The sequence below is a fragment of the Bubalus bubalis genome, chromosome 7 (assembly GCF_019923935.1).
Source record: "Bubalus bubalis isolate 160015118507 breed Murrah chromosome 7, NDDB_SH_1, whole genome shotgun sequence".
Taxonomy (NCBI): domain Eukaryota; kingdom Metazoa; phylum Chordata; class Mammalia; order Artiodactyla; family Bovidae; genus Bubalus; species Bubalus bubalis.
In genome coordinates this window covers 1,777,973-1,796,661 of record NC_059163.1, presented here as the reverse complement: position 1 = coordinate 1,796,661, position 18,689 = coordinate 1,777,973, and the positions used below count along the sequence as shown (strand labels likewise).

Sequence of the window (18,689 nt, the reverse complement as noted above, 5' to 3'; positions counted from 1 at the left end):
CAATTGGCAGGAAATTAATTTTCATCTCAGGTGAAGACTCTCTGTTATTAGTGACACACATTCCAAGAGCATAAGTGAAAAAGATCGCTGCTGTCTAGCAAACGAACGCCCAGTAAGAGAACAGAGAATAGCTCCTCCATCACGGGCTCCAGTGAGGCCTGTGCTGGGAAAATGCAAAGGTTCTTCCAAACTTCAGCATGCCTCACAATATCTCAGAAGACAATATTTATAACACACAACCCGTCTTTCTATAAAACTTAAATATAAAATTAGGCTGAAAATGCAATGACAGATTTTCAAAAAATCTCAAGTAAAGATCATTCAAAACCCTTGCTCCCTGTCAGGGAGGCGGCACCGACAGCGCCCCCAAGAGGCCCCGCCGGCACCGCGCGCCCCGCAGCGCGGCAGCCACAGCGCCCGACCCCGGTCGTCCTGAAAACCAAGGAGCTGGGTGGACAGCGCACGGTGAGTGGGCGCCGGGGGCAGCCTGCGCCGAGCCTGGAGGGCCTGCAGCCGCATCTGGAGTCAGGCCGCCCGCAGGGACAGAGGACGGGGGTGGGGCCAGCCCAGACAGCACCTGCCTGAGCGGAGGATTCGGGGAACCCAGCAGGAAGTGGATCCCTGGGACCCCGACACCGCAGCGCCACAGGGCAGAGAACACGCCTCCCACACCAGGTTTGCGGCAGGAGCAGGCCCGTCCCTCCAAGGCCCTCATCAGACCTGGGATCAACCCAGGCCCGTCTCAGGACTGGGAGGTACGCCGCCAGCAGCAAACCCCCACCGTGCAATCACGACCGCCTCCAAGTCGCTGTGAGCGAAACTGGAAGCAAACACCACACAAGTGGCCCAACCCGGGGTGGGCAGATCTCCTCATCCTTCACAGGGGTGTCAGCTCCTCCCAAAGCATCTCAGCCCACGGTCAGAGTGTGCGGCCTGATGAGTCCCCCACGAGCACAGCCCATCCACCTGCTGAGGGGCTCGGGGAGCCAGGCACTGGGAAGGCCCTCGAGAGAAGTGGGCAGGCGGGGCAACTGCAGGAAGGGCCGCTCCCTTCACGCACAGTGCCGCTGTGCCAGCTCAGAGCAAAGTCGACCCTTTACCCGCCGTTTCCACCAGCCCACAGTGCCCCCCTGCCCTCAACAACCAAGGACTCCGGTCTCGATTTTCCTGGGGAAGACGTGCCATCAACAGAGGGGTGGGCCCGCTGTCACACAAGGACCTGGGCCTGGTGAGACCACGGCTCGGGGAGGGGGGGATGCGGGGTTCCCATTCAGGCTGGTGGAGGCCCCCGGGGCTCCGGGAGCAACGTGGGGGCCCGTGAGGCCCCAGGCCTGCCCCGCCGTTTACCTTCCTCTGCTTGTGCCGAGCGCGCTTGGCGGCCCGCGTACTGCTCACGGGCTTGGTCTCCGAGCTGTTTATGAACTGCAGCAAGTCCTCCACCCTGCGATGGTCGACCACACTCTCCCGTTCTGAGAGCTGGTCCGCTTTCTTAGGCTGCTCTTCCTTCCTCTTGGTCAGCCGTAGACGGAGCTTTTCCCTCATTTCCGCGTAATTTCTACTTGTGGGTGCGGCTGGAGGCTAAGACAAATGAAAACATGACTAAACTCAAGTTTTAATGACTGAGAATATGACAGATTTCAGACCACAGTGTTAAAAAAGAATTCCTTCTTATTACTCAAGTACCCCATGTACGTCAGGAAAAATAAATAAAAGAAACAAATGGCAAGAAAAAGAGAAGCCTTTCATCACCAATTACCCAAAGGCAGTATCCTGGCATTGAAATGTCGAGCTCCATAGGTTCAGGGAAAGGCAGAGGATGTACAACTATGCACCCAATGGTTATTTTCAAACTAAAAAGAAACAATTATCCATACCACCTGATCCACTTGTGATATAACGGAGCTTAACTATCTTTTCACGGCAATAAATGGGTTTATAGTATCTTTCCACATCCACTCGCAGGGTTCCTTTCCAGTGGTGAAAAGGTTTCTCACCGACTACTAAACCCAAGTGCGTCCGGAGAAGACGACAGATGGCTCCCACTCTGCTCCTCCACTGCCCGCCCCGACAGCGCGCCCGACACCTGCCCCTGAGGGACAGGCCGCCCCGGACACAGCGCGGTGTGCACGTCTCACCGGGCCGCGCCGTCGAGCCCGCCACGTGTGTGACACAGAGCCCCGCGGGGCTGCTGTCCATGTGTGCACACTCAACAGTGCCCATGCCTGGGTCAGCAGTAGGTCTGACTTCATCAGCCACTCTAAACACCACAATCAAATGCAAAATACAGAGATAAAATACTCATAACTAACTCTGGGCAAGTATCTTTCATTATTTCTGTAGGACAAGTACAACCCAGAAGTGGAACTACTTTTTCAGACAGGATCCTGACTTTATTACTAACTGTGCTGCAAATAAAGCTTCCCACACACATAACCACCCCCTGAACTCAGCCTGGTGTATTATTCTCGCAGAGTGGTTTGTGTGTTTTACCCTTCTCATTGGGACGCGCAGTTTGAAACCCCTGTCGCGCAGCCCTGAGCTGGCCGCGGCGGGCCCCCGAGGCGGCTGGGCAGCGCGGGCGCGGGCGCGGGCGCGGGCACTCACCCCGCCGTGCCCGAAGAACTCGCAGTAGCAGCAGTCGCAGTACTTGCCCTCCTTCTGGTTGGTGGAGGTGGAGGTGCTGGAGCTGTGCTCGGAGCAGCTGTCCTCGTCCGCGCTCTCGTCCCCGTCGTCCTGCTGCGGGTCGTACACGCCGTTCTCGCAGCGATGCCCTTCGCAATCAGGGTCGCTGCAAAACCGCGCAGGGCTCGTCAGCAAGCGGCCTGCCCCGCAGGGGCCCACGCAGGCGGCGCGGCGTGAGGGGCACACCTGGCGGGGCTCGTCAGGTCCACACGCGTCCCTCCCCCTCACCCCCGCTTCCTCCTGGAGGTGTGTGTGTCGGGGCGGGGAGGTGGGGGGGTGGCAAGTTCAAAGGAACGAAAACAGTCTTTCATTAAACCTATCGAGCATCTTGTATTGTTCTGTGCTCCTGCGTGCGTGCCAAGTCACTTGGTCGTGTCTGACTCTCCCTAACCCCATGGACTGCAGCCCACCAGGCTCCTCTGTCCATGGGCTTCTCCAGGCCAGAATACTGGAGTGGGTTGCCATGCCCTCCTCCCGGGGATCTTCCCGACACAGGGATGGAACCCAGGTCTGCTGCACTGGCAGACAGGTTCTTTACCACTAGTTCCACCTGGGGAGCCTAATGTACCAAACACCACTCCGAACACCCAAGGCGCTAGCTCTTGCGTCCTGGGGGGTCAGGGAGCACCGCCCCAGCCTCCCCGCCAGGCGGGGCCCACCTGCAGACGCTGGGGGGAGCACTGACAGAGCCATCGGTGGTGGGGGGCGGGGGGGCCACGGGAGCAGGACAGAAGCTCTTGAGCGACTCCACGAAGCCAGGGGAGGCGGCTGTTTTGGGGAAGGACACAGCTGCTATGTTGGCCAGGTGAGGCGTGGAGGCTGCTGAGAGGGCGGCGGGGGCGAGGGCAGGCAGCGGGGCCAGGCCCGTGGGGCTGCTCCTGGGGGCCGCCGGCACCCCGTGCCTGTGGTCTTCCTTGTTGATGCCGTGAAAGACGTCACCTACGACAGAGATGCTGGAGTCACTGCCTGCGGCCTTTCTCTCACTGCCAGCTGCTTTTTTTTGAAAACCAACTTTTGGTCGGAAAATGTTCCACTCTATAGAAAACTTGCCCTTCGTCTGGATCTGAGACTCATCACTGCTTTGCTACTTTCTCCCACACACACCTGCCCGTGGCTTGACGTGGGGGTGGCAGCTGCTCGGCCCTGGGCGTGTGGCCCGGGCTCCTGAGAACACGCGTCTCGGCAGGGAAGGCCGCACGGCAGCCCGGCTGCGGATGCAGCGCCCCCGGGAGGATCGTCGCAGGCACAGCCCACCCAGGCCTCACCCACAGCCTCTGGCGGCTCTTCCCCCAGCCCAGGGTGTTTAAACTTCCTTTCTTCCTTCTGCAACTCTGACCTCTCCCGAGCTGAGGCCAGCTGTCCACAATTCTGGACTCAGAAACGCCGGGGGCATGAGTCCTGTGAAGGTGGCGCGGGGTCCTCCCACTGACCCCAAGGGGCACCTGAGGCAGCTCCCGGCAGCCTGGCGACCTCAGCCCGCACGCAGGAGCCGGCGGAGCCAACCCGTGAGCACGGCGCCCAGACAGCGGGACTGCTGCCATGTCCAAACAGAGACCCCGCGTCTGAAACCCGTGAGGACGCCTGCCTGGCGCTGTCTCTGGCCGGGCGCAGAGCGGCCTCTGCACGTACGGGTTGTGTATCCGAGGCAGCAGTGAGCTCTGACCCTAAGAGCCCCCGACCCCCAGCTCCCTTTCCTGAGGACCCCGAAGGACCTGAGACGTTGGCTGGGTGCTGCCGTCCACTCCTTTACTCCTCTCGATGCCCACACAGCCCTAACTCTGGCTCACGAGGCCTCTCTGGTCCTGCTCCTGTGTGCCTCTGACGTTGCCTTCAAGCCCGCTCTGCCCTGGGCTCAGATCAGAGCGGCGGCGACACCACCTCCTCACCAGGGCCGCACGGCGGCGGGGCAACACCTCGGGCGGGCTGGTACCCTGTCGGCTCACTCCACACAAGGCTCCTGCTTCAAGGCGACTGAAAATCCCTCTCTCCATGTTCTGAAAGCAGTGCCCTCTTCCTCTCACAGCACACGGTGCGGAGAGCACCAAGGTGGCACACAGCGTGGCAGAGCCCCGGGGGTCAGCGTGACAGCAACATTCTCGTCATGGCCCAGAGGACACGCCCCTGGGCAGGCACACCTGTGGGTGTCCCTTACACTGTTGTCTCTGGGCACACCGAGGAGGCGGTGGTCACTGAGGCACTGGGCAAGAGCCGACCCGGGCCCCCAGGGAGGCAGGGCCCCGGCCAGCGGGCGGGCCTTACCTAGGGAAGGCGGCCTCTTGGACGACACACGGAACTGGCTGCTGCTGGACTGCACCGTGGTGGCCGTGCAGGACACGGAGGATGTGGCTGACGACGTGGCCATCACAACTTTGTTTGCTTCCATGAAAGCGTCTTGGAAATTATACAAACACTTCTTTCTGGCAGCGCTCTTTCTCTCTTTATTATCGGGAATTGCAGCCGTTTCACTGCTAGATGGAGGCGGAAGAGCTTCAGGTCTTGCTTCTGAGAGTGTTGGCCCTAATAAGTCACTCCCTTCAGAGAAGAATGGGAAAATTAATGCTTCCAAAAGACACAGGCTTAGGTCAAATCTAAAGAGCAGCTACTGACTGAACTACGAACACTGGGGGCTGCGGAATTAGCAGTCCACGGCGACGACGCTCGCCAGCTGGTCTGTATCTAAGAAACACTGACTGAGCACGTACTGTGTGCTGATTCCTATGCTGGGTGCTTTCCCAAAGTTATTCAATATCTAACACCACTTTCTGAGCTTAGCACTCTAATGTCTAACCTAAAGATGAAGAAACTGAGGCCAGAGAGGCTAAGTAACTTGCCCAAGGTCACACAGCTAGAAACCCTTCCCAAGCACAGACCAGACATCAAGCCTAGCTTGCTGTTCGAGCACATGCAGGGCTTGGGCTGGGGCCCCCAGGGCCGTCCTCACACGGACGACAGAGACGAGGCAGACGGGCAGCCCTCATCCACGCCCTGTCCCGCCAGGAAGGCACCGGCGCCTCAGCAGCTGAGGTGGCCGCAGGGAGGTGCTTGTTAGCAGGGACAGGGCCCATGTAGGGGCAGAGCAGGAGGAGAGGAAGGAACGGAAGTCACAGCATTCAAGCCACAGCACCCCGCTGCCCGGGCTGAGCTCTGGTGGTCACCACTGCTAGGGAACCAAAACTGACCACCGCGCCCCAGAGCCCAGACGCTCCGCGGCCCGGGGGCAGGGAGACCCAATGTCTGAGGCCACAGGCTCCTGGCTGCCAAGCCCAGTGCCTGCACGGCTCTGTTGGTGCAGCGGGACTTGACCAGCAGCCTGACGGGGTGGGGGCCTGCCGCCCTCAGCGGAAGCCAGGGGAAGGAGCGGCCTGGGACCTGCTAGGGAGCTGTGGCAACAGGTGGCATCGGCTCAGCTCAGGTCGCTGTAAACTCCAACGAAGGTTTAATGAGTTCCTTACCAGAAATTGTATCTGGCAAGTAAGTGCCAGGGTTCCAGTTCTTATCATTCATCACTTCTGATCCCCAAAGACTTATAAACTTAGAACTAGTCCACTCTGGAGTGCTCCCAAAGCAGCTCGGGTAAATATGGTCTTGAAGAGATGCACTGAATACCTGATGTTTATTTGTGTGATTCTGAACAGGTGCTGGTGGTAAAGCCTACAAAAAAAAATGTTCTAATCACATATCAAAATTAATATTCTGTTTACGTAAGGATTTAAACTACAGACAGACAAGTCATTATTGAAACCTGGGGGGCACGCGTGCCGTGAACAGGCGTGCGGGAAACACACCTCACGGAAGGCGCACCTGATCACACCCGGGGCCGCATGTGACGGGCAGCGGCAGTGGACGCAGACTCGCAGAGCAGCTGGTGCTCAGGGCTGACCGCGCACGCCGAGGCAGCCCAGGGGCTGCCAGGGTCGCTCCTGAGCTGCGTGTTAAACGAGGCCATCTGCACGGGATCTGCTCCGATGGCTCACTCTCATCTGACGTTTTAAAAATCACCAGTCAAAAGTCCCTGCGGAGCCACTGATAAGAGGTCAGCTCTGGCCCTTTCCCTCACACCTGGGCCGAGTGCAGAAGTGTGGGGACAGATGGGTTCGACACTGAGCTGAGCCCACCCTCCCAGGGTGTGGAAGGAGAGCCCTGCCCAAACGTTTCTGGGCTGATTGGCCGTCAGCTGCCCCCTGCACGCCTGGGCGTCCTGCCCCACCGGCCCCAGCCCACAGCTGTGCCCCTGCCCGACGCCCCTCCCTCGGTGCGGCTGGAGCGGGCTCGTGGAACTTGAGACCGAGCGTGGCGCTCCGTGCTCAGGCTGGGCCGGTGGCTCCCAACCCCGATGTAGAACCAAGTCCCGAGCGTGGTGTGGCCTGCCCTGTGCTTCCGCTCACCTGGCCTCTGGACACACGGTCTTCCCTTGGTCCCCAGACTTCAAGCTACTGCTCGGCCCACAGTGTGGCTCACAGTGTCCACCTCCTAAGAACGTCCTAACTGCAGCTCACGACCCTGCTGGCCTGGGGTGAGCCTCCCGCCACAGCTGAGCTGCCACGCCCTGGAGAGGCCGGCACTGCCCCCCTCTCACCCCACAGCGCCCAGGCTGCAGTGGCCCGCCCCAGCGAGCCCACGAGTCCAGGATTCTCCCCGTCAGCACTCAAGACTCACGTCCAACCTACTGGTGGCGCAACCGCCTCCCCTCGAATTATGGAAGGTGTCTGGGGGCGGGGCCGCTGGAGCCTGGGCCTGCCGCCCCGCATCTCACTTACACCAGAACACGCCACCCACCCCGGCCCCGCCCCCCCGGGTGTGCATGGGAATACCCCCTGGGACACGGATGTGAGCAGTGAGTGTGCTCAGCTCTGCGGCGGTGGGGAAGGAGAGCACTGGGGAGGACCCCCAGGAGCAGAACCCCAAGGGCCAGGCTGGGCAGAGTGGGGAAGGGCCAGGCCAGAGCACAGGGCTGGCCAGCGTCCAAGCACAAGGGAGAACCCTACGGGCTGAAGGGCCACAGAGAGACACACCCGTGTGCCTTCTATCCCAGGGGGCTGGGGGGGCGCAGAGGGCGGCGGTCTGGTCAGCGAGGTGCAGAAGTGGGCCTGCGGCGCTCTGGGACAGGAGAGGGGTGGAGCAGCGGGACAAGGGTGCCCCGGGGCTGTTAGTACGGGGGTGTGGGGTGGGGGTGGGGTGGGGGGTGTGGTGGAGCGCTGGCGGGCAGAGAGGAGGGGAGGGTCTGTGGCCCCGCTCCTGGGGGCACCGCGTCAGGGACGGAGCTGGGCTGAACTCTCCTCCCGTCCCAGCCTCTGGGCTGCACGGGCTAAGGGGTTCACGGGCCAGCTTGCCCTCTCCTAGCTGTGTGACCTCAGGCAAATTACTCAATCTTTTTGTGCTTTAGTTTTCTCATCTGTCATTTGGAAACACCCGCCTCCAGGGGACGTGGTAAGAGTTAAACCAGACAGTGCACAGAGTATTCAGTGTCGCCTGGCCCGAAGGAAGCGTTTCCTGAGCACTAAGGGGGGGTCTCCCAAGACACAAGCCAGCCCCCCCCAGCCCAGTTCAAGATGCTGCTGCCCTCTCAGGGGCCGGGGCCGGGGTCCTTCCGCTTGGGCAGCTGAGCAGCTTAGCACACCACCGACCCTCAATGGGCTCGGGCAGACGAAGGTGGAGGGTGAGGTGGGAGCAGATTCGGGACTTGACAGCGGAGGAAGCAGGGCAGACCAGACCGCCAGCACCTCGGCTGGAGCCTGACCTGCTGACCTGGCAGGAAGTCTCAGGGGCAAAGGGCAAGGACAAGGAAACTCTCAGCAGGCGGCAGTCTCCACGGAGCAGGGACGGAGCACGAGGCAAGGTCAAAAGGGAGGCCTCAGTGCTGGAGGCCCCGGGACACGCAGAGCCCGCCGGCAGGTGGGACAGACAGCCTGTGCCCATGGTCGGGCCGGCCGGCTCAGGACGCAGACTCACGCTGCACGCTGGCAAGCCCCTCGAGAGCCCGGGGACAGCAAGCGCCGCCGTCTCGCCAAGAGCATCCGCTCAAGGCCTGGACCATGCCACCCACGCCTCTCTGGTTTCTGCTCAGCCATCAGCGCTCTGCCCCGCGTCACCTCTCTGCAGGCCCACCCACAGGCTCCGGGGCCGGGGTCTCCCCTCAGGGCCATTTGTCTACACTGCGTCTACAATTTCTATCAAGGTACGCCATAGCGTTTTGAGTTTTCAAATTTGATCAGGTTTTTGTCTTCTCTTTAGACGATGAGATCTCTGAAAGCAAGGGCTGGGGGTACTGTTTTCCTTTATCTAGCACGCAGCACAGGGCCTGGCACAGCCTGCTGTTCAACAAATGCTGAGTGGAGTAAGGACTGTAACCACGGAGCTGTTACACTGGAGACATAAGCTAGTGACACTGTATGTCTGGTTCAGAAGACCATCTATGCAAAACAGGAGGTCCAGTGGTGGAGACCAAGGGGCACAGGGGTCCGCAGCAACCAAGCTGCACCTGGGTGAAGGCATCTGCACAAGAGGCCTGCCCACGTCCAGGGCTAAGGGCTTCCTTCAGGAAGAGAGGAGGCACCTGTCACCTAGACCATCTGGGGGCCACCACCATAAAAACATGAATGATTTAAAGCACGTGTGGATAACGCTATTATATTACAGCACTGAGTTTAATCTTTATACAAATCCATATGGCTGTAATTCACAGAAGTTCTGATGTGTTCTTTGAGACAAAACTGATTCACAGGAAAGCACAATTCTGCTCTAACTAGAAGCCCAGACACACTAACTGATGACTTCAGCCAAGCACACTTCTGAATTTATGCAGAGTTGTGAGACCCAGCCTGTCCTGAACGGAGCCCGGAGCCCAGGGAGCAGCGAACGGAGCCCTGTGCGGGCGGCAGCTGCTGCCAAGACCCAGCGCCTGAACGTAAGGGCCGCCGGGCGCCCAGCGAGCAGGGGAGAGAGTCACTCCCCACTGGGCTTCTCCTAAAAGGCCCCTCAGTGCTCCTGCCAGAGAGCACCACCTTCTTTTTGCTGTTTCTCAGCTCAGAAGAAGTGAACTCAAATAAATACAGGTCGCAGGTCCCGCCATGACCTGCAAATGGCAATCAATTTATGTCCCTCTTCCCCATGCAGTCTCTTTCTTCCTCAAACTCCAACTGAACTTATACTTGTTTCCACGTGTAACTCTGCGAGCCACGTCCGCAGTGGCTGCACACAAGGAGCCCAGTGAGGGGGTGAGGGGTGTGCACGCCCACAGCCGTGCGGGAGCCCCGTCACCAGGCTCCCTCAATGCACTGAACTCACCGACCGTTTGCAGGTCCCCCCTGTGCTCCTGTGGAGAGCCCGAGACAGCGCTCCACCTGCGCTCCAGCCCCGTCCTAATGGGGCAACTGCTTCTTGACACATCTTCCAGACAGGAAGGACACAGCACTTAAAGCTGGGGGCCTCGAGCACAGCCCGAGGCCAGCGGCAGGGGAGGAGCAGGCGCCGTGGCCGCGGGCTCTTCTCTCTCAGGTGGTGAGTCCTCCCCCGCTCTCCTCGGGTTTTGTCCGTTGAGGGGAGACATGTCCCAGATCCCAGACAAACGGCACAGGACACCTCTGTAACCAGGTGCTGAGCTACAGAGAAAGCAAGGGAAACCGTTCACAGGGAACTGGTAAGAACACAGCAAGAAAAACCGGCCCCAGCGGAGGTGCAGAAGGGACGGGCGCCCTGCGGGCATGCGCACCACGGTGACAGAGACCAGCGGACGGCCCTGCGGTCCCACGGGAGGAAGCAGAGCCAGAGACAAGGGGAGCTGGGGGGTCCGGGGGCCAGCGCACCAGCAGCACCTCCACGTCAGCAAGTGGGGTCCCCTCCCAAGGAAGCACCCCCATTCAGGGTCTGCTGAGCATGTATGACCTCACGATAAAAAGGGTTAGAGCCTCACAGCTTCATCCAAACAGAGTCACTATGTGTGAAACACTCACAGAAAGGAAAGATGAGAGAACAGGTGATCGAGGAACAAGAGAACATGGAAAGTTTCTAACGCTTTTGAAAAATAAAGCTTAGAAATAGGAATTACAAGTACGGTTAAAAACTCAAGGAGTAGATTAGACACAACAGGAAAACCACCAAACTGAAAGAGTGATCCAAAAAGGAGTTCTCAGAACAGAAGACGATCAGGCTGGGAGGGACCACAGGTACGAAAAGCAGGATGAGAAGGTCTGGTCAGAGGTTCAGGAAGAGACAGCAGAGCAGGGGACAAGGAGACCATGAGGCAGGCAGGCAACCCGAAACTTCTCCTGTGTGGGTTCTGACAGGAAATGCGGTCAGCACGCAAGAACAAATTGGTACCGTGAGCAGAGAGACTCTAAGAAAGAGTCAAAAAGAAATGCTAGAAATAAAAAACGTGGAGAGAAAAACCAAGACTCGGCAGACTGAACACAGCCAAGAAGCAAATCAACGAGCCTCAAGATACGACAAGAGAAACTTTTCAAACTGAGATGCGAAGAGAAACAAGAATTTAAACAAACAAAATCCTCCAAAAAAACAGCACCAACAGTGACAAAAAAAGAGAACAGAATGTCCAAGAATTTGGGGCCCTCTCAAAAGATGCTCCACATGGGGCTGGAGTCTGCAGGAGCAGAGCAGACAGGAAGGAGGCCTGGAGGAGCGGCGGCCAAGGACGTCCCAACTCTTGACAGGCACCAGAGCAGGCCAGGAGGCTCAGAGGGCACCAGCAAGACCCCCACGAGACCCCACCCAGGCGCAACACATCCCAGCTGCAGGAAACCAAAGCCAGAATCCTGGAAGCAGCCTGGGGGTGGGCTGAGGGGAAGAAACCCTGTCCTACAGAGCAAGGGACACAGTCACAGAAGACATCTCACTTAAACGGCACAAGCAGGAAGAGAGTGGGGTAACCAGGTTCTAAGTGTTCAAAGGGAAAAAAAAAGAAAAACCACCAACCTAGAATTCTGTATCCAGCGAAATTATCCTTCAAAAGTGAAGGAGAAATAAAGACTTCCTCAGACAAAGAAACACTGAGGGAATGCACCGCCAGCAGACCTGCCCTGCAAGAAATGTTAGAAGATTTTCTTCAGGAAGAAGGAACATAATATAGGTCAGAAACCTGGATCTACATAAAGGAAGAGAGAGCTATGGAAAAGGAATAAACACCAGGAAAATAAAATCTCTTATTTTTCTGTTAATTGATCTTAAAAAAAAAAACTTTGCAGTAATAATAGCAACAATGTACCGCGTGATTAATACTGGATAAATGAAAATGATGACTGCAAGTCACAAGGGACAGGAAGGAGGAACTGGGAACAATCTGTTACAAGCAGCTCAACTGCATACAAAGTGGAGGAGCAGTGTTGGAAGCAGCCCTAGCTTAGTCAGAAGGTGCTTTCTAATACAACTGTTAAAATGGAAAAAGAGGTGTAATTGATATGCTAAGAGGAAATAAAATGAATCAGAAAATATTCAAGTGAGAGTAGAGAAAGCAGAAAAGGAAGCCTCTGGCAACAAATAGAAAATAGTTACAAACATGGGTATTCATCCAAACACATTAAAAAAAAAATCAAAGTGAACGGAATAAATACACCAATGAAAATGCCGAGATCATCAGAATATATTAAAGAACAAGAAGCTTCCCCCAGCCCCCAAAGCCCCAAGATCCAGCGATGCCTGTCGACAAGACACCTGCTGTGGGCAGCGATGGCAAGCTACCCCAGGCAGTGCTCAGCGAGGTCGCAGGAGCCCCACTACCTGCAGACAGGCCAGACCTCAGAGCGAGGAGCCACTCCCTAGCAACCGAAGGGCCAACCCTCCGAGAACACGTGGGAACCCCCAGCACACAAGCATCTAACAGAAGAGCACCAAACTGCGTGAGGCCAAGCCTGCCAGGCCTGCCGCAGAGCAGGCAGGTCCGCTGTGAGCTGCAGACCTCCACCGCCCTCCCCAGCAAGGGCCTAGGGGCAGCAGGGGCCAGCAAGAACACACCTGGACCCCACACCGCCAGCCAGCCGCTGCCTGCCGCACACAAAACGGCAGACCGTTTGTCCTAAGGAACACAGAGCATCTGCCAAGACGGACCACACCCTGGGCCACAAGGCAACCCCGAAAGACCAGAAACACAGTGTGCATGCTCAGACAGAACGGAACTGAAGCAGAAACCAGCAACAGAAGGATAGCTAGAGAACGCCCAAATATTTGGAAACTAAATTTCCTGTCACTTAGTTTTAATTTTTTTCTTCAGTATTTCATCACTGTATTTACCTCCTGCAACTACTTTTAATTTTTAAGTAACATTACTCAACATACAAATTATAAACATATCAGTGGTAATGAAGACTTCTGAAAATGGAAATAGTCTTCAAGTCTTTCTAATCTCAAGAAAATAAAATTTTAACAGTACCCATTCCAAGCATTTTAGGTACTATTTATCCACAATGGCAAAAGTATGAATTAAAGAATTACAACTAGAGTGACATAGTCTTAAAGGCGACAGCTAACCAGAGCAGAAATTCCTAAAAGCCCTGATGCTGCAGGAAGAGAAGCAGGTCAGCAGAGCCTCAGCGGGCACGGCTGCCCACACTCGGGGCCGCCCCCGCCTGCGTGGGGCAGGCATCTCGCTGAGAAACCTGCTCTGATGGAGCTGAGGACAACCATGTCCTTCCACTACAGCTCAGTCCTCCTCCAGCAGCTCCTGTAGGGCTGGGCACGCTCTGTGCATTTAGGTACAGATGCCGCCACAGCACTCAACTAAGTCAGACTAACTCAAAGAACACACGGCAACTTTGCAAAACCTGGTAAGTGACAACGTGAGACTATGCAAAAAACGTTTTTATACCAGGTACAAACCAAGTATGCTGTCAAATGCATCTCATTTTTCCAAATAAAAATGGAACCCAGCTAGTGTATATTTTAATTGCGTCAGTGAATAATCTTGGCACTAACAGTAAGTGGCTAAAACACAGCCTCACAGCTGCTCCTCTGCAGTTTCTTCGACCCATGAATCTTTCTCATCCACCTACTGGATTACAGTTCAATGGTAACAGACAGACAGACTGCGACCCAGGTGATGCTTCCCCCACTTTATCCTTCTATACACTGCTGGTAACATCCTGAGAAAAGGCCAAAATCCAGGGGAAAACTCAGTTTTAACTAGAGTGGGAATAATAAATTTCACTACTTCACTTGAAGATTTTTAGGAATTAATTCTTGAATAATTTCCACCAGCACGAACATATGAGAGAACATTCTACACCCTCTTCTCCAGGTGGTTCCCTAGGACTAGGAAATGGAGCTCTATTTAGGCAAGAACAAGGAGCAAACAGCTTCCAAACTCATATGCTCACCTGAGGAAAAGGGTGAAGGATTGGGAGGACCATCCAAATAGCCTGGCCTTGAATATAAACATGAATATGCTACTTAGAATGACCCGATTAACAAAGGTGTCTTTAAGTGTTTGAACTGAGCAATGAGTCAGAGAGAAAGTCACTCAGTCGTGTCTGACTCTTTGCGACCCCATGAACTATATAGAGTCCATGGAATTCTCCAGGCCAGAATACTGGTGTGGGTAGCCTTTCCCTTTGCCAGGGGATCTTTCCAACCCAGGGACAGAACCCAGGTCTCCCACACTGCAGGCGGATTCTTTACCAGCTGAGCCACGAGGAAAGCCCAAGAATACTGGAGTGGGTAGCCTATCCCCTCTCGAGGGGATCTTCCTGATCCAGGCACTGAACTGGCATCTCCTACATTGCAGGTGGATTCTTTACTAACTGAGCTATCGGGGAAGCAACAGTCAACCTAATAAAATTTAAGCCTAAATTTGAGTGGTTACCAAGCACTTATTATCACAGAACATAACAAACTGAGGATGCTCTCTAATAAACCAACAATTATCACCCGGCACCCTCTCCAGCAGACAAACAGCAAACCCCAGTGAGGGGTGATGTGTGGCCTGAGAAAGTCCCTCTCACGCCACATGCTCCCTTTCGAACACTAGAGAATCACTGTCTATGAGTAGAGTCTGGGGAGAGTTCTACTTTTGACTGATTAGAGCTAATAACATTAGCCAGAATAACTGATAAAAAATTAAAATTTATGACCCGAATCAATAAAAGTAAGTTCAAAACAGCTAGTGAGGCAAAGCTATCTACGGTATGAAGAACGAAACAAACCTAACGATCGCACTACAACGTCTAAGGCGCTCAGCACGAGCCTCAGGCTCTGACAGGAGGCGGTGCGTGCCGCCCTTCCCAGCCGTCACCCCTGTCCTGCCAGGCCTGCCCAGCTGCCCCCGGCCCACCACTCACCTGCCGGCGAGCCTCCGCTGCACGGCGCCCAGGGTCCTTCCTTCAAGCTTGTGCCTTTCTACATAACAGTCCTTTAAGAGGACTGTCATTTAAGACCCTGCGGAGCCTGGCCAGTGTTAGAGGATTCACATTACGTTCAAGCTGTGTTACCCACCACCACCAGGCCCGGAAAAGCTGGAGAACTGGGCTGCTCCCTGGGTGGGCAGAGGCCCTGTGGTCCCCAGCTCAACCCATTACGCCAGTACCACATGAAAATCTCTTCACATCCTGGTCAATTCCCAAGGAACGAACCATGATGTCCACGACTGTTTTTACAAGCGTAAAGGTTCAGAACTCCAGGAGGTTACAATATTACGGTAAAAGGAAACGCTTGCAGACCCTCCCATGAGCGTGGCTGCTGCCCCATACATGTCGTCACTTTACGGGTCTGTCTGTTTAAACACGCTCTCGAGGTCTGAGTGGCGCGTGAGCGCCCGGGCCCTTTCTGCCCACTCACCTTACTGTGTGTGAAGGGGGGCGCTGTGTACAAGGTGGGGTGGATGAGAGGGCGAGGCAGGTGTGGGACGGCGTGCAAGGGCACGTGCCCGTGGATGTGGGGGTACAGGTGCAGCGCAGGGTGCGCGGGCTTCTCGGGGCTCAGAAACTGGTGGCCGGGAGGCAGGGCGCCAGCGGCCATTGCTGAAGGCGTTAATCCAGACGCCTCTTGTTTACAAACATGACATTCACAAGTGTTTGGAGCTTGTTCTGCCTAAAGGGAAAGAAAAAAAAAAAAGAGTATTTAGTAAGTGAGTACTGAGTATTTAGGGAAACAAAGAACGATATGGACTGAATGCGAGTCAGCCACACAGCAAATACAAAGGCAGCGGGGCCCGTCCTGACACCCCGGGTAGACGGGTCCCTCCTTGCGAGCTGAACGAGGGCCCCCAGGACTGGGACTGAAGAGGCCTGGAGAGACAAGGCGTGCGCACCTCACCCCGGCTGGGTGTCTGCCGGGGCGGCAGCCTCACCCGTCTGCATCCCGCGCCTGTTTGAGCAGGGCCGCGGAGACTGCAGGATGGCAGAGTGGAGAGAGGGAGCTGGGACCAAGGACAAGGAGACCACTGGTGCCACGCTCCGCTGGGCTCACACCGCTTAACGGATGGCTACACAGAGGCTCTTCAAAGTGCACCAGAGACGGGACTTCCGGCTAAGGTGGAATGAAGCAGTCGGTGACTCTTCTCCCTCAAAACAAGTGCAAAACTGAACACAATTGTCAAAGGCAATCGTTTTGAGGCTCTGGAAATCAACCAAACGAAAAAAACATATTGAGAAGCGTTTATTCATGCAAACCTGCTAGAACTTCTACTTAAGAACAGAAGGAGTCTAGCTTTCCTGCCCAGGGCTCTTCCTATCCCCAACTCCCCACACCCTTTAAAAACTAACTAAAAACTAAACAAAAATAACATAATTCAAGAATCAATAGCAGAATTAAAAATGGTACACTAAAATTTTGTTTGATATGAAAAAAGGAAGTAGAGACAGAGGTACAAGAACATGAGGCACAGAAACAAGCGGCACAGCGGCAGACGGGAGCACCACCAGCAACTGCGTTAGATGTGAATGGAGCGCTCCAAACAAGAGGCGGAGACCGAGGGGCAGGATACACACGTAAGATCCAGCTCAAAGGCTGGAAGAAAAAGACACAAAGAAGCTAAAATTAAAAGGACAACAATTTATAAAACATACACATAGCAACCTGAAGACAGCTGGAATGGCTATATTAATATTACAGAGAATAGTCTAAGATAAGAAATAACAGCAGGGAGATACTTCACAGTGACAAAAGGGCCCATGTATTAGGGAGGCAGAACAATAATTACATGGATACACATTCCACAACACTGTCCCAAAACGCATGAATCAAAAATTGGCAGATTTGAAAAAGGAAATAGATAATCCAAAAGTTGTAACAGAAGACTTCGATATGTCTCTCTCAGTAATTTTTAGAATTAGATAGAAAATCAGTTAGGATACAGAAGACTTGAATAACGCTATCAATTTGACCGAAGTTTCATTTATAGGACATTTCACCTAAGAGGGGCAGAACACAATTTTCAAGTGCACATCTAGGTTAGATCACATGTTAGGCCATAAAACAAGTCTTAGTAAATTTGGAAGCTCTAAAATCAGTAATCTCAGCCTTAGATTTAACAAGCTAGGAATAGAAAAAATTAACCCCAAGAATATATAAAAAAAATAATGGAGATCAGAACAGAAATCAATGAAGCAAAAAAGAGAAAAATAGAAAAAAAAAAAAACAAAAACTGATTTACAAAAATATAGCCAGAGTGACTGAGGGAGTTAAAAAGTAGTAAATAAAATTACCCAAATCAGGAATTAACATTGCTAGACTCCACAGAACTAAAAAGAGATAATAAACAACCATGAGATATCAAGTTAGACAACTTAGATGAAATGGATAAATTCCTAAAAAGACACAAATCATTAAACTCAATCCAAGAAGAAATAAAAAATCTGAACAGACCTGTATCAAGTAAACGAAATTTTAATTAAAAAGATCAGGTCCACGGGATTTCACTGGTGAATTCCATCAAATATTTAAGAAGTATCAATCTCAGACAAATTCCTTCAGAAAATATAGGCAGAACACACACTCCTCAGCTCATTGTCTGAGGCAAAGACGTCACTGTTGCTGCTGCTGTTCCGTAGCCAAGTCGTGTCTGAGTCTTCGTGTCTTTTGACTTCATGGCTGCAGTCACCATCTGCAGTGATTTTGGAGCCCCCAAAACAAAAATCTGTCACTGCTTTCACTTTTTCCCCTTCTATTTGCCATGAAGTGATGGGACTGGATGCTATGCTCTTAAGTTTTTTTAATGCTGAGTTTCAAAGACATCATAGACAACAGACCAATATCCTTCATTAACATAGATGTAGAAATCCTAACAAGACATTAGCAAACCAGTCAAGCAACATATATTAAAAAAAAAGACTATATGTCATGACCAGGTGGGATTTATCCCAGGAACACAAGATTGGTTCGAAATTCCTTGATGAGAAACAACTTGGTAACAGAACAAAGGATGAAAGCCACAGGGACATCTCAAGAGATGCAGAACAGGCATCTTACAAACCCAATGAATATTCATGATAAAAATCTCAAAAAAAACCAAAACAAAACTAAGGAGTAGGACAGAGCTTCCTTAGGGACAAAGGACGTCTAAGGAAAACCGACAGCTACCATCGTATTTTGCTGGTTAAAGATTCAACGCTGTCCCCCCTACGCCTGGCAACAGGCAAAGGTGTCTGCTTGCACCGCTTCTATTCAATGCTGTACTAGAGGTTCTAGCTAGCTCAATAAAGCAAGAGTAGGAAATTAAAAGAATCCAGGCTGTAAAGGAAGAAGTCAAACTTGTTCACTCACAGACAACACGATTTTGTATGTATAAAACCCAAAGTAATCTACCAAAAAAACCCCAAAACAAACCCACAAAACCTCAACCACTCTAGGACAAATAAGTTTATTAGCAAAGCTGCAGAATTCAAAATCAATACATAAGAATTGACTGTATTTCTATATATTACCAACAATCAATTGTAAATCGAAACCAGGGACTTCCCTGGTGGTCCGGTGGCTAAGACTTTGTGCTCCCGATGCAGGGGGCCCCCCGAGTTCCAACCCTGGTCAGGGCACTAGATCTCACATGCCGCAACTAAGAGTCCTCACGC

The 18,689-nt window shown here is 53.7% G+C and overlaps 1 protein-coding gene across 5 annotated transcripts in view; it reads right to left on the bottom strand.

Moving 5' to 3' along the window:
• FAM193A (family with sequence similarity 193 member A) overlaps nucleotides 1-18,689 on the bottom strand; it is a 154,804-nt gene that overhangs the window by 17,438 nt on the left and 118,677 nt on the right. For all 5 annotated transcript variants that reach the window (XM_025289574.3, XM_044945542.2, XM_006074638.4 and 2 more), the window contains 6 exons: nucleotides 15,460-15,711; nucleotides 6,135-6,333; nucleotides 4,942-5,214; nucleotides 3,342-3,621; nucleotides 2,605-2,788; nucleotides 1,348-1,578 (listed from right to left, as the gene is read on the bottom strand). In XM_025289574.3, coding sequence (XP_025145359.1) covers nucleotides 1,348-1,578; nucleotides 2,605-2,788; nucleotides 3,342-3,621; nucleotides 4,942-5,214; nucleotides 6,135-6,333; nucleotides 15,460-15,711 — 1,419 coding nt within the window. The remainder of the gene's footprint in view (nucleotides 1-1,347; nucleotides 1,579-2,604; nucleotides 2,789-3,341; nucleotides 3,622-4,941; nucleotides 5,215-6,134; nucleotides 6,334-15,459; nucleotides 15,712-18,689) is intronic.